This window comes from Vulpes lagopus, chromosome 19, assembly GCF_018345385.1.
Source record: "Vulpes lagopus strain Blue_001 chromosome 19, ASM1834538v1, whole genome shotgun sequence".
In the NCBI taxonomy this organism is placed as follows: domain Eukaryota; kingdom Metazoa; phylum Chordata; class Mammalia; order Carnivora; family Canidae; genus Vulpes; species Vulpes lagopus.
In genome coordinates, this window is record NC_054842.1 from 38,289,385 (window position 1) to 38,305,300 (window position 15,916).

Sequence of the window (15,916 nt, forward strand, 5' to 3'; positions counted from 1 at the left end):
TGCACTTGATAAAATCATAAGAATTTTGGTCCTAGGTAACGGTATTCTAAACCATCAGCCCATTCTGGTGGATGATGATCATTCCCTCAAATGTTAGTGCAAACCTTGCCTCCTATCTTCATCTCCCCCACCCCAGTGCCCCCAGATCCTGGTTCCTGTTAGCTTATTGTGGATTTGAAATGGTGAATTTACCTAAACTATTTATGAAACATGTGGGATCTATTAGGTGGTGATGCTTTACATATGTTTACTGTCTATTGTATGAAGTTGAACTTCCTTGTTTCTTTTTTTAATTTATGATTTTTTGTTCATTATTTCACAGACTAAATACTGAATATGGATGCTATATATCTTTATGGAAGTTATCTATTTCCATGGCCAACCGGACATGCCTAGGAAGATATTGCTTGTTCTATAATAGTAATTTTCACTGGAACCAAGCCACTTTCAAATTCTAAAATTTGATGACTATTTAATGAAAGTTCAAAATAGTGTGAATCCTACTAAGCTTGTCATTTTATATAATGTGAGTTTCACAAGTTGGCCTTAGTTAAAAATAGATAGGATTCCTCTCTGGGGCTTCTCATATGCATGTGAAATTTATGATTTGAAGGAAGTCATGATCTTTATCTAAGAAAGAAAGAATCTTCTTTCATAAGTATATATACAGTTGAACAGTAGGAATATTTGGAAATAACCACTTTCTGAAAGATGATCCCCAAAATGGCAATCTTCCCCAAATGAGGAAACTTCTAATCACTTTGCCCTCTCTTCCCCTAATGAAGATGTCTGCTCCATGAGGAAGGGAAGAGGTGTGGTTGACCAATGGATGGATGATAAGTTGGATTAACTGGAAGTTATATACCATGATGATATGGTGTGAATGAAAAGCCTGGGCTGGGGAATGAAATAGACTGGAATCCTCTGTAGAAAACTGCTGATTTCCAGGTGTGTAACATTGGCCAAGTCAGCCTCACTTAGCCTCAGTTTTCCCTGATACAGGTAAAACTAGCACCTGTCTAATTTGATGAGCACTGAATGAGATGACACCTGTCAAGCATTTTTGGGCAATACTTGTTTCAAAGTGCATGCCCAAATATAAATATTAGTGGCAGTTATTATTGTTGATGTTAGAATTGAATGATTCTGGTTATTTCACTTGGAGTAGCTACACAAGAAAAATTAAAAAGAAGAATAAAAAAGACTGAAGACCTCTCCATTTTGAAGTTTAAACACACACACACACACACACACACACACACACACACACACACGAAAAGCAAGACCATAGCATAGGGGCACCTGGCTGGCTCAGTTGGTAGAGCATATGATCTCAGGGTTGTGAGTTCAAGCCCCACGTTGGATGTGGAGCCTACTCAAAATAAAAAACAAACAAATAAAGGAACGAATGTATTAAAAAAAAGAAAAGAAAAAAAAAAGGCAAGACTGTCATTCATACCATGTACAAATCAAGTTCTGGCAAGTCTGTAGAACCAAACTATCTGTGAAGGTAAGAATGGTTACAGTAAATTATGTTCACCCTTAAATATTTTGGCATCTAGCTAGGAAAAAAGATCCTCATATGTTAAAAGTAAACAATAATAGAGTGTAAGAATTAAAATAACATAATAGATCTTCAGAACTTATATATCCTATGTGTGAGGCCTCCTGAGAAATTGTACCTGCTTTAAAAAAAAAAAAGGAAAAAAAGACCTTTTTGAAATTTGCGACTGACATTTTAAGAGTGTAAAATCTGGCAATGTAATCAAAATGAAAAATACATAACTTCTGACCTAGGTATTCTTGTAGAAACTTATTTTACAAATATACTGTGACACATTTGTAAGGAAATGTTTGTAATGATGTTTAATGCAACACTTTATTATACATTGGAAACAGCTTAATGTCTTGAAAGATTCTCAGGGAAATAAAATACAGAAAACGTACTTAGTAGGAATACTCTGCAGCCATTGAGAATAATGTGGATAAGGAAGTGCTTATATGGAAAGCTTTCCTACTGTTACTATTAAACAAAAAAGAGCAGGCTAGAGGGATTCCTGCCTGGCTCAGTCTATGGAGCATCCAACTCTTGATCTCAGGGTAGTAAGCTTGAGCCTCATGTTGAGTGTAGAGATTACTTTAAAAAATATATTTTTATATAATTTTATATATTAATATATATTATATTTATATATATATTTTAAAAGCAGGTGAGTTAATAATATGTGTAAAAACTCATATGAAAAATGAATTGAGAGGCACTTGGGTGGCTCCGTGGTTGAGTGTCTGCCTTCAGCTCAGCTCAAGATCCCAGGGTCCTGAGATCGAGTCCCACATGGGGCTCCCCATGGGAAGCCTGCTTCTCCCTCTGCCTGTGTCTCTGCCCCTTTCTCTCTCTATCTCTGTATCATGAATAAATAAATAAAATCTTAAAAAAAAAGAAAAATGAATTGATGTAATATGAGCCAGTAATCTCACTTCTGGGTATATACTCAAAAGAAATAAAAGCAGGATTTTGAAGAGATCTTTGCATACTCATGTTCCTAGTGGCATTATTCACAATAGTCAACAGGTGCAAGAAACTAAAATGTCCATTGACAGAGGAATGGATAAGCAAAATGTGATCTATCCATATAGTGGAATATTATTTGGCCTTAAAAAGGAAGGAAGTTCTATCACATGCTGTAACAAGGATGAACCTTCAAGGCATTGTGCTACCAGTCTCCAAAAGACAAATACTGTATGATTCTACTTCAGTGAGGCACCTAGGGTAATCAAACTCAGAAACAAAGAATGCTGGTTGCCAGTGGAAGAAGGAGAGCTAGAAAGTTATTTAATGAATATAGTTTTAGTTTTAGAAGATGAAAAAGTTCTGGAAAGTGCTTGCATAACAATGTAAATGTCCTGAGATGCCTAGTTGGCTCAGTTGGTTAAGCATCTGCCTTTGGCTCAGGTCATGATCCCAGAGTCCTGAAATCGACTCCCACATTGGACTCCTTGCTCAGTGGGGAGCCTCCTTCTCTCTCTGCCTGCCACTCCCCCTGCTTGGGTGTGCACACGCACACTCTCTCTCTGACAAATAAATAAAACTTATTTTAAAAAAAGAATCATAATTTTAAAAAATAAGCATCTGACCCTTGATCTCAGCTCAGGTCTTGATCTCAGGGCCATGAGTTCAAGCCCTGCATTGGGTTCCATCTTGGACATGGAGCCTCGTTAAAAACAAAATGAAACAAAAACAATGTAAATGTACTTAATACTGCTGAACTCTACACTTAAAATGGTGGTAAACTGCGTTATGTGTGTTATATAACAATTAAAAAAAATTAGGGGCACTTGACTGCCTTAATCAGTAGAGTGTGTGACTCTTGATCTCAAGATTGTAAGTTCTAGCCCCATGTTGGGTGTAGAGATTACTTAAAATAAAATCTTTTTTTTTTTAAGATTTTATTTATTTATTCACGAGAGACACAGAGAGAGAGAGAGAGGCAGAGGCAGAGGCAGAGGGAGAAGCAGGTTCCACGCAGGGAGCCCGACGTGGGACTCCATCCCGGGTCTCCAGGATCACGCCCTGGGCTGAAGGCAGTGCCAAACTGCTGAGCCAGCAGGGCTGCCCCAAAATACAATCTTTTTAAAAAAATGTTTAAGGAGTTGTATTATGTGTTTGTACATACTCAGGAATTTCTGGAGAGTCTATTAACAGTACTTGCTTTTTTTTCATTGTATACTTATTTTACTATTTTAACATTTTTATCATTTATGAGCTATCAATTTAAAAAAACTTGAAATTGTTCAATAAACATCAGTAACAGCACTTTTTACTTGCTATGTGACCCAGTGCCAAAAGAGTGGAAGAAACACAGAAAGTGCCGTGATTTCCTGGGCAGTGCATGAATATACGTTGGCAAGGAGTGAAGATGAGTAAGTTTTTTCTAAGTGCAGAGAGCAATCCAGCTGGAGCAGGTAGGGGAAGTTCTGTCCAATTTCAGAGATGTTAAAGTGTGAAAATAAAAAGGCATTCTCTAGGCTTTCATCCTTTCATCTGAGTTTTTCTCCTTTTCCCTCTCAAACTGGCCAGCTCCCAACAACTTGAGTGCATTTTTATCCTCATCTTGCCTTCCTCCTTTGTTAGCTATCTCACATTTGGAACCATCTCTAGTCAGATGTATGGTCGTTTAATATGAACAAAACATGTGCATCTGGGTTTGTTTATAGGCATTTTTATCTGGCTCATAAAGTTAATGTGGTGAGATTAACATCTGCCACCACTACTGCTGCTCTGCTCCGGCTGACAGCTTGGAAAGGTGTGCTTTCTTCACTCATACCCTGCCCTCCAGGGCCTCCCAACTGCCCCCCCCCCCCAGTTCAAACTTGACCCCTTCCCTGAGGCTTTTCCCCACGGCATCAGTCCTCAGGGATGCCTCTGTCCCTCACACCACTTAACATTCCACTCGACAAGTAGCACACATAACATCTCGCCAAATGTGACCCTGTGTCCATATCTCTATTTTTACATATTTATGGATCCTTGTGTCCTCAGCCTGGCTCCTGGAGTTTGGTTAGCCCCCATCCAGACACAAGGCCCGGCCTGAGGAGAGGCGGAGAGGCCCAGGAACCAGAGATGGGAGGCTTGGAATCCCAAGCCCGACACTACAGGCGTCCACCACTAGGTGGTGGTGGCAATGAGTCATCTCCTTAGGCATTTGGTACCTCAACTTTCTTATCTCTTAAAAAGGAAGATGTTGTCTCTTTGCTTGAGAAAACAGAAGAACATGACCCCGAGGCTAGCAATAGAAGCGCCCAGGCTTCATAACTGGCACCTTCACGTGATAATAGCGGTGTTACTCCTACACATTCAAAAGAGGAGGTTAAACAGCAGCAGAGGCTCTTGGAGCATGGACCCCTGCCTGCGTCCGTGGCGTCCTTGCAGGGACCAGCGGGTCAAAACTATTTGCATGCCAGGATTCAGAGCTATTCTCCCTCTTTCCGCTCTTTATGAGAGAGTTTTCCAGAAGCTACATTATATGGGGCACCATCCTTCTAATAACTTGTAATGAGATTATTACTATTAGTTTTTTTTTGTTTTTTGTTTTTTTTTTTTTTTAGAGAGAGAGAGATTTTACTTATTTATTAGAGACAGAGAGAGGCAGAGACATAGACAGAGGGAGAAGCAGGCTCCCTGCAAGGATGTGGGACTCGATCCCGGATCCGAGGATCACGACCTGAGCCAAAGGCAAACGCTCAACCACGGAGCCACCCAGGAGCCCCTGTTTCCGTTACTTTTAAATGAATGCATTTCAATCCTCCCCTCAATTTTTAAAAAAGATTTTATGTATTTATTCATGAGAGACGGGGGGTGGGCAGAGACACAGGCAGAGGGAGAAGCAGGCTCCACGCGGGGAGCCCGACGTGGGACTCGATCCCGGGTCTCCAGGGTCACGACCTGGGTCGAAGGCGGTGCCAAACCGCTGAGCCACCGGGGCTGCCCGTCGATTTAAGTTTCCTAAAAAGCAGACAGACTATAACGGGGTGCTGAGCCCCAAAAGTCTGAGAACCGCTGAACCAGGTTTGTCAGAAGACCTCCTGGAGGCAAACGTCTCCCGCATCCGGAGGACGAGGCCCCGAGGGCGAAGACACGGTCCCCGCTCCGGCGGGGTCCACGCGGTGCCACGAACGAGAGGCCTGTGAGGGCGCTGGGCTCCCGGGAGGCACACGGCGGGTCCCCCGGGGCCTGCGCAGGGCGCTCCGGGCCGCGGGGCACCCAGGCTTCGCGCGCAGTCGCCCTGCAGGCCTGGCCCTCCGGGAGGCCCCCGCGGGCCGGGGGCGGGGCGGGGCGACGAGCGGCCGGGCGCTGGCGTCAGTGACGTCACTGGGCCGCGCCGGCCAATCGAGGCGGCCCCGGTCGTAGGCGCCGCCGGGGTCCGCGGCCTGCAGGCGGCGCTCTGGCCCGCCGGGCGGCCCCGCGGAGCCGCCATAGCCGCCCGCCTCCCGCGATTTAACGTCTCGGCTGCCGGCTCCGCGCCGCCGCCATGGCCGACGTGGAAGACGGCGACGAGCCCTGCGCCGTGTCCTCTCACTCCGGGAGCGCAGGCTCCAAGTCCGGGGGCGACAAAATGTTCTCTCTCAAGAAGTGGAATGCGGTGGCCATGTGGAGCTGGGACGTGGAGTGCGATACGTGCGCCATCTGCAGGGTCCAGGTGATGGGTAAGCGCTGCACGCGAGGCCCGGGCCGCGCCACGGCCTCCGCGGGGCCGACTCGGCGGGGGCAGCCGGGGGAAGCAGGCTCGGCGAGACCCGGGGCGGGGCGGGGGGGCCGCCGCTGGGGCTCGGGTGCGCCCGGCGCCGGGAGCGGGGCTGCCCCGGAGGGACGCGGGCAGCGAGCGGAGGAATTGATGTAATTCCAGGTAGGGAATGGGTGTGGCCGAAGAACTAAAACTGGGTCACTTGATGGCAGCGAAGAGAAGCCACTTAGGTTTGTGCGGCGAGCTCCAGCTCTGGAAAGCCAAGCGCGGAGGGGTCGGGGTGAAAGGCCCCGGGCGAGTAAGGGCACCTTAATGGCTGTGATGACCCGCCGGGGTGATGCTCCGGAGGCCGCTTCCACCGGCGCGACCCCTCAGTCCGCCCCGCAGCGGCGGGAGGCGCGGCAGCCGTCGCGTGTCTGGGTTGGCGAACTGCTGTTGCGCAGGCCTGTGGACCTGCCCGCGTCGCGATGGGCCTCGGAGAGACGGGGTGGTTCAAGGACATGGGGCAGCCCGGGGTGTGACCCCGGAGGCCGGGGCGTGACCCCGGAGACCCGGGATCCAGTCCCGCGTCGGGCTCCCCGCAGGGAGCTGCTTCTCCCTCTGCCTGTGCCTCTGCCTCTCTCTGTGTGTCTCTCATGAATAAATAAATAACATTTAAATAAAATAAAAAGAATATTGAAGGTTCTCAGGAATGGAAGAGTGGATGCCCTCTTATTCAGAAACATAAAGCTTCCATCTCCTTCTGGCCCCTCCCTATCATAGGATGCCATTTCCTGAAGAAAAAACAAAAACAAAAAAAACAACGATCCTGCCCTGCTCCGAGTCAGACCTTTATGGAGAGCCCTCTTGCACAAATCAAGTCTCGACTTTTTCTGTGGTACTTCCAAATGAAAACACTGGGCCAAACGAGACCTTTCAGAGCAGCTTCATCCTGTTACGTTTCATATGCTCTCTGTTTTGTTGGGTTTTTTTTAAGATCTCGAACCACCTTGCAAAAGACAATGCTACCTAAATCCAAGTTATTTTTTTATTTTTATTTTTTTAATAGAACAATCAAAACACGGAGAGAGGATCTTCGTGTTTCTTAGGGGTAGGTGGGAAAAACTGAGGTTCTGTAGTTTGAAAACTTCGTGTCCTGCTCTGAAAAATGAGAGAATTGGAGAAAAATAAACAATTGCTCTCTCAAGGGATGACATTAAAACCTGCTAGAATGGAGAGAATCTCAGATTCCACTCTCTTTAAGCATACTTGTTTTTTATTCATAAAATCTTGTTTCAGAGAGTATTTATGACAATGGGATTCAAATATTGTTTGTTTTTTACTTTGGAGTGCCCGCTTCGGCAGTACCTATGCTAAAATTGGAACAATATTTTTTACTTTTGAAAGAACTTGATTTCAGACACGATCCACTTATTTTGCATATTAGGTCTTATTGGTCTGCATTACCACTCCGTTTATTGGTCTGCATTACCACTCCGTTACGCCTCGGTTACTTAAACTATCATAATTTCCAGTTTGAGTGGCATCATTAACTTATCCAGGCAACTTAATTTTTTTTCTTTTGCATAGCAAACTTTGCTTAATATTTTATCCTTTAAATTTCCTTTAGTTAAAAAAAAAAAAATGTTCCAGAAAGTGTTTTTTATATTTCTCCCCAAAGAAAGATTTTAGATTTGTAAGTAGGGAAATGCAGAATTCAAAGTAATGGTTGAAATACTGCAACAAATAAACTGTACTGGCATACTTAGAGTAAGTCAGAATATGGGCTATAAATGGTTGACATTCATAGTAACCTTCTAATTATAGCAAGTATTCTGTGACTGTGGATTAATTTTGCAGATTTACAACAGCTGTCTTTTGAGTTAAGGGAAGTATTCTGGACTAGACCTCTGTATTTTGTTTATGAGGTGTTAAAATCCATTTTAGTGGCCAGGTGACAACAGAAGGAAGTTTTTCAGACTTCCTAAGCCTTACCCTAGTAGCATCATTCTAAAAAGTATTGCTGTAATTGTACTCCTTAAAAATGTTCTGTTTTAGATCTTAGGAATATCATTTTCTTTATCTAAAACTATGAATTTTTATAGATTTAGGTTGGGTTTTGTTTGTTGCTTTTCACTCTTAGGTTGGGTTTTGGTAATGAGTCTAAATCAAAGCTCAATCAAAATCATAATCCAGAAATTTCTAGATTCTGCAAAAGAGCCCACTTAATTCCATCTCCTTAATATTTCAAATTCATAAATCACCTAAATGATTCATTATGACATCTTGATCCAAAATTTGCCTGTCAGCCTGTTGTGATGTGGTTAACACTCTCTTCTTTGATTTCCACTCTTCTCCCTTCATTCTGAAAGGAGCAGATGACACAGTGAGCATTTGTTGAAGAGGAAAATAGGTTTGCTAGTACTGTTGAATTATAAAGAGCCAGAGTAACCCTTCGTGGCTATTTATGTTAACTTGGACATTTGACATACCTTTTGGAGTCTTGTTTTCCTAATTTGTGAAAGAGGTAGTTGGGATCACAGACTATAATTCTGTGATTACACAGAACCAGAGCCATGTCTTCACCCTTATATCATGATCCTTATGATATTTAGTTGTTTGCCTGCCTACCTCCCCATTTCCTGGTGAGACCAGGGGCCCAGACTCCGTCATTTTGGTGTCCCCAGTGCATAACTCTTTATACAGAGTAGATACTCAGTAATTGTGGGATTGAAGAAAGCCTCAGGAGGCAGTGGTTGTTTTTAATCCACACTGAAGAGGCCAGGGCGGTGTGTTTTTTTAGGGTAAGAGCATGCAGAGAGGAGCAAACAAATGCCTGAGCATACATAATCCAGTGTAAGAAGAGGAGCAGGCTTCAACTCCACTGTGTATCTATTTTTACAGAATTCTTTTTCTCCAATTTATGTTAGGAACTTTTTTTTCCCCTATTGGTTTGAACTTCCTTTTGCCCATCTTGGACTTCTCTTTCCAGCTAGTGAATGAATCCATTTTATTGGTCCCTAAAATATTCTATATTACTTCTTTCATCAAGCAAATATAGCAGTACAGAATGAATTCTGAAAACTTCTAGTGTACCTTTTAGGTTCTCATTCCTAGAATTTACTGCCAAGTAAGTTATTAAAATACCTTGTCATTGTTGGATAAATGCTTTGGATTCAGACATATTTGTAGAGAGAGCATTTTCTTAAAAAAAGGGAGAGAGAGAGAGAACTTAGTATTTAAGAGGTTCTTTAAAAATTATTTTTATTTTAAATTTTATATGGATCATACAGTCGTAGAAGTCACAATTTTAAGAGAATACACAGTGAAAACTCTTTCCCATCCCATCCCCTCTGGTAAACTTTTTTATTAGTTACTTGGGGACATCTTTTCATCAGAGCTTGTGAAAATAGAGGGTCAGTAACCCTTACGAAATTGCTCCTGGTCATAAGTAAATGAGTAGGGTGCCTTGTACTTTATTCATCTTTAAACAGTTATGTTCAGATGAGAAATTAATGAGTCTTTTATCTCCATCTCTAACCCTTTGGGCTTTTATTTGACTTTGAAGTGTCTGGGTTTTAAAAATTGCATTCTGAGTATCAGAATGAGAATTGCTATTTGTTTACTTTTAGATGCCTGTCTTAGATGTCAAGCTGAAAACAAACAAGAGGATTGTGTTGGTATGTTGTAATTTCATTCTCTTGCTTTTTCAACCGAAGGTTTTCTCTCAGTGGGGATGTTTGAATTTGCAATTAAGATTGACTTTATCAATACACAAAAATAAACTGTAAAGCAGTGATCCATTATTAATATAAAATGTGTTGGTTCTCAAAAGGGCTTAATGGAATTAATCTGCAAGTCCTTTTATTGCCTGTAATTAAGAAGAATTGATTCTATATTCTAGGCACAAGCATAGTAAATATTTGATAATTTAAAAAGTAATCATTATTTTCTATTAAGAAAATTGTAAAATAAGGACTTTACCAAAACATCATTTAAATCTGTGTTAAGGTCAGATTTAGTAAGGTTTTATTCTAATTAAGCACTTCAGTTTTCACTATTCTTATGATACAGTATTTAACTTTTCAACTAACAGAAAAAATTCTAAGTCTCAAGATTTTTTCCAATACAGCTTATATATGGAAATCTATTAAATTTTGCTAATAATTTGGGACTACAAAAGTTGTCTTAGGCTAAATGTTTTAAGCACTTCAAAGGTTTTTATGTCCTGGTTCTTGAGGTCATCACTTCTAGATCGCTATATATAAAAGCTTTTCTGAAGATGAAAGGATAACGTTGTACTTTGTGTTTGCATGGTTTACATACAGCTTCTTAACAATGATTTATGCAGTATTTATCAAATCCTGTTTCTTCGTCCTGAAACACTTAGAATGATTTCCCCTTGCTTCCCACTGCCTATAGTTAATTTTCATAAAAAGACATGGTTTGTTTTTTTTTCATGTTTTTTTCCCTATTTTTTTCATTGTTCTGTTATCATATAGGTCAAGCAAGGGACGAATAAAGCCTGCATTTGAGATTGTATTTCAGATTATGGGTGACTTCCCTTGGTTTAAAAAAATATTAACAGGAATTGTAGGTTCAGAGCACCTTTCTTTGATCACAGAGAGACCTCTTTCCAGCCAGCCACTTTGAAAAGTTAATGTATTTGTCACTGAGAAATTGCACTGCTTATGGATGACTTAACACAATTCGTCACCACTTCTAGAAAATAACTTGGTAGATGTACAGCTGATAATGTTTAGAAACATGTCACCTATTTATAATAGACTACTATGAACTGAGAACATTTAAAACTCATTATCTTGGTAAATAAAAATCAGGAGGATATTTTTCAATGAAATAAAGCTCAAAAGGTCTCCAGGTCAGTGTATGACTGAGAAGGTCTGGGATCTAAGGAAAGCTCAAGTCCTTTAATCTCCTAACTTCAGGAAGACAGCATGTGGAGCTGTGTAGGGACTGGGGGTCACCCCACATCCTACATCACCCACAGATTCTAAACAATGATGAAAGTCCCCTAATCACAGCGCTTCATCTCACTTCTTAAGTATAATTTATACAGGTAAGTTTTATTTCTTTATAGATAGAAAAATTTTGACCAATTAGCCATCTTGATTCAAGATTATGAAACATGATTATTCTTCATAATATAATCTATAATTTCAATTCAGTAATTTAAATTAAAATATGTATTTTTTCCCCCTTTTTCAGTGGTCTGGGGAGAATGTAATCATTCCTTTCACAACTGCTGCATGTCCCTGTGGGTGAAACAGAACAATCGCTGCCCTCTCTGCCAGCAAGATTGGGTGGTCCAAAGAATCGGCAAATGAGAGTGGTGGAAGGCTCTCTTAGTGCATTTGTTTGGAGCCCTGGTGGATCACATTACCTTGTGCCAGAACACTCCAGGGAACTAATTCTTCAAACAGGAGGAGATGGCTCTGTGGTCTTTTGGTACTCATCAGAGGCATGGTTTAGCATTTTGTTAGTTTTATTTTCAGAAATTCTCTACAATTAAGAAGATAATTTATTAAAGATGGTCTTTCCTACCTCTGTGGTATGTGTCACATACACTGCTTAGAAGTGCTTTAAAGGAGGAGAGAGCTACAAATTGAATGACTTTATAATTTACTTACTGATATCCAAGGGGCTGTGGAAGCAGTTCCATTTGGAAGAGAACTTGTTGCATGCTTATAGTTGATCAGTTAAAAGAAAGAAGAAAAAAGACAATGTTATAATAACAAATAAAGTGCAGTTTAAAACCCAATTCTTATCCTTAATTTGTTCCTGATATTTATTTTTGACTGGGAGAGGGTGATTCATGAAATCTTTATTTGATATAAAGAAAAAAAATTTTAAGTTTGGACCAGTGAACAGGGTAAATAAAATTTAACTTCTGGGCATATGGAATTTTGATTGTCGTAGGCTATCATCCTCTGTCTTTGTCTTTGGTTCATCAAGAAAACCTAAATCTATACCCACTGTTCAATCATTGAGCGGTAAAGAACAGAAGTATTTTCAAGTTCTGGTCAGATTATGTTATAATTAAACTGTGTTTTAGGTGGAATGTTAATGAGGGAAAAATGTTTACCACTGTAACATTGGATCAAAAAGTTTATTTTATTACATGGTGTTTTAATAAATGGTTTATTCTGTTTACTTCATTTGAATTGTCATTATTACAATTTTTTGCATGACCTTAAACTTCATGTTAATAAATTAACATGTCAAGTGAATTTTACTTAATTTGAAAAAAATATTCATACACTCTTAATTGGTAATAATAAAAATTTAAATGTGTCACCTGGAAACATAAGTATGAGAAAATACTTAAATTTTATCAAACTCATTCACATTTAATGAAAGTAATTCTGTAACAGTTTATGTGCCACAAGTTTATTTTGAATTTTTCCATAATAAAGACGATAGCAAAAAAAAAAAAATAGATGATAGCTATGAATTTTAAAAACCAAAATCTTAAAATCTTTATCATTCACTTTTGTAGTCTGTCAATCTGAATCTTATCTAAGGAATGCAGATACAGGGATCCCTGGGTGGCGCAGCGGTTTAGCGCCTGCCTTTGGCCCAGGGCGCAATCCTGGAGATCCGGGATCGAATCCCACGTCAGGCTCCCGGTGCATGGAGCCTGCTTCTCCCTCTGCCTCTCTCTCTGTGACTATCATAAATAAATAAAAATTAAAAAAAAAAAAGGAATGCAGATACCTAAAAGAATGTTAAAAACTAGGATTCATAGGCTTTTGTATTGGCTACTGTTAATCTGATTTCTTTGGAAATTATTGCTTTATTATGTATTTTTTTCACAATTTACTGAAAAAAATTACAATATGGGGGTAAAGCACCTTTTTATCATACAATATCAAGAGTAATACTGTTGACATGATTTTTTAAAGTTCATGTTGACCTAGATTACTTGGCTGGATTGTCAAGGTTTTTTTGTTTGTTTGCTTTAAGATTTTTCTTTGCTTTAGAGAGAGAGCACACAAGCAGGGGAGGAGCAGAGGGAGAGGGAGACAATCTCCAGCAGACTGTTTTGAGCACAGAGCACAAAGCTGGGCTCCATCCCAGGTCCCAGGGATCATAACCTGAGCTGAAACTGAGAGTCGGACGCTTATCTGAGCCACCCAGGCACCCCAGTCAGACTTCTTTCCTGTAAAGTTACTCTTTCCCTCTTTTCATACTGCATTCTTTGGGAGAAAGTCACTAAGTGCAGGTAGCACTTAGGGAGTAGAAGTTAGGCTTCTACCTTTTGAGGGTAGAGTATTCTGTTACTTGGAATTCTTTAGCATAGGACATGTATCTTTTCTCTATTTTAATCACTTACCCATATCAGTAAATAGCGTTAAGTCCTGGAAAGATTAAAACTTGTCAATTCCATGGAAATGAAGGGTTCTTAGACTACTCTGGATAGAACATTTTATCTAATGAAATCTGTGTAAGGAAGGATAGGAGGATAAGAAAAGGAAAAGTTTAAGCAGCATATTCCAAACACATTACAAATTAAATCCCAAAATGTAATCATACTTTGAGCATCTCATTTTGAGGCCTCCAAAAATTCTTGGTATATGCATACCAGAATCTTTTCCAAAATACTGATATATAAAAAATTGAATATTAGAATGTTCTAGCTGATTGCTTCTCAAGCTATGATCTTTTATACTTCAGACCTTCAAAATAGATTTTTGTTTGCCTTAGGCAAACCTTAACAAACATTAAATTGGCACATAACACACCATGTTAATTTTTTTTAAGGAAACAGCCATGTAATGAACATGATCACATCTTACAGGAAACTGACTACAGAAAACTGATATTACTGGCAAACTGATAAACTCTCAAAAGGTTATATGAGTACATATGGTAACTATGTCTTCAGTGAACACCTACTAAAACTGTAGACGTCAGCAGATTTGAGGGCAAATATGGAGGTAAAGACCTAGAAGAATGACCAAACTGGGGAAATCACCCTACAGAGATATAATTTCAAGCCACTACTTCTGCCCCAAACCATATATCACAGCACATTCTACAGACACTTATTTTTCCAGGGATTTTCAATTGAAGGAAGAATCAATATAAAGGGAAGAATGAAAATAAAAATATAACAATGAGCGTCAACCTAGGGAAACACAGTATTGCATCATAGAAGATGTTTAATTTACTAAATGTGAAAGATGGACAAAATTTGTTAAGCATGATGTATCGTTGCATTTTTCTTTATTTAGGGTAAGCACATCAAAGGTTTGCAAAATAGAATGTATACTATACATACAATATAGATTTTACACTTTTAGTACAGATTTGTAAATTTTATAGGTAGTAAATTATATGTAGTACAATATAAAGTGCAATGTATTATAAGTAAAGATAGATAGTATTGCTTTTTCCTTGCCATAGGACCAATTGCTTAGAGAAACATTGAAGCTGATACATCTATTGTTACCATTTGGTATTGTTTCAAAGATTGATTGCCCATGTTAACTATTGAGACATGTTAAGAAAATACTGAATGAGATGTTACATTGCATCTGAAATGAATACATTGGAGGGTAAAACCTGAATGTGTTTTTATTTTATTTATTTATTTATAAAGATTTTTGTATTCATTCATAAGAGACACAGAAAGGCAGAGACATAGGCAGAGGGAGAAGCAGGCTCCCTGCAGGGAGCCTGATGGGGGGGGGGGGGGGGGGGGGGCTCGATCCCAGGACCACGGAATCATGAACTAAGCCAAAGACATGCTCAACCACTGAGCCACCCAGGTGCCCCTGAATGCTTTTTTAAAATTGGCATTTGTACTGCTATTTTTCTTTCCTCTGAGGAAGTCATTAGTCACGTTGTTTCCTCCTAGTAAACTTATATTGACATTGACCATTCTGTTTTAGGCACATATTCTGTAGATGAAGAGGAAGATTTAGGATATGTGCTAGTCAAGCAGCTCAGAAATTATTCTCTCAGAGATGAATGAGCAGCAATACAGATGGCTTAGTGATCAGCCTTAATTTTCCATAGTCGTAATTTGCCATGGAGACAGTCCAGCATACTATTTTCTCTGAATCTAGAAAAAATGAGTATTAGTTTTTTTTTTAAACATGATTCATTCTTTTCGCAATGACTGAAATTTTTTAAATCTCCACAAAAAAAAAATAAATAAATAAATAAATAAAAAATAAATAAATAAATCTCCACAAAAGCCAGTTACTGCAATTATAAACATACTGGTTCACAATGGGAAAATAGGATTACATTTAAACTCCTTCCCCCCCAAAAATGACATATTTTTATTCAAATTTGTTGAACTTAGATTTGGCTTACTTCAAGTGCATGTATGTATATATATGTGGAAGTGTAATACAACACATGTACACAGCCATTCATTAATGTGCTTTTAACTCACAGTTCCCCTTTCTCAGGTATTTAAAAGAATCAGTTAAGTGATCTCCTTGAAGGATATTTTCATTTTATAGGAAGATGCTGGAGGGGTGCCTGGGTGGCACAGTTGGTTGGGGCGATTGCCTTCAGCTCAGGTCATGATCCTGGGGGATCCTGGGATCAAGCCTTGCATCAGGCTCCCTGCTTAGGGAGCCTGCTTCTCCCTCTCCCTCTGCCACTACCCCGCTTGCACTCTTTCTATGTCAAATAAATAAACTAAGTCTTTAAAA

At 39.9% G+C, this 15,916-nt stretch overlaps 2 protein-coding genes across 7 annotated transcripts in view; both read left to right on the plus strand.

The window, feature by feature from the left end:
• Positions 1–3,998, plus strand: part of LOC121478607 — a 49,385-nt gene extending 45,387 nt beyond the window's left edge. For 3 of the 5 annotated variants that reach the window (XM_041733711.1, XM_041733709.1, XM_041733712.1), the window contains one exon: positions 323–1,278. In XM_041733711.1, coding sequence (XP_041589645.1) covers positions 323–334 — 12 coding nt within the window. In that variant the 3' untranslated portion in view covers positions 335–1,278. Of the gene's footprint in view, positions 1–322; positions 1,279–3,838 lie in introns of those variants that run through there. The other 2 variants (XR_005984551.1, XR_005984552.1) reach the window with 2 other exon arrangements.
• A 1,896-nt stretch (positions 3,999–5,894) lies between these two features.
• Positions 5,895–12,395, plus strand: RNF7 (ring finger protein 7). Of its 2 annotated transcripts, none has more exons than XM_041734559.1 (3): positions 5,895–6,197; positions 9,854–9,901; positions 11,451–12,395. In XM_041734559.1, the coding sequence occupies exons 1-3, from the start codon at positions 6,030–6,032 to the stop codon at positions 11,505–11,507; spliced, it is 273 nt and encodes a 90-aa protein (XP_041590493.1). In that variant the 5' UTR covers positions 5,895–6,029; the 3' UTR covers positions 11,508–12,395. The 2 variants fall into 2 exon arrangements, with proteins under 2 accessions (XP_041590493.1, XP_041590492.1); XM_041734558.1 differs by having other exon boundaries at positions 5,913–6,204.
• Positions 12,396–15,916: the final 3,521 nt, after the last annotated feature.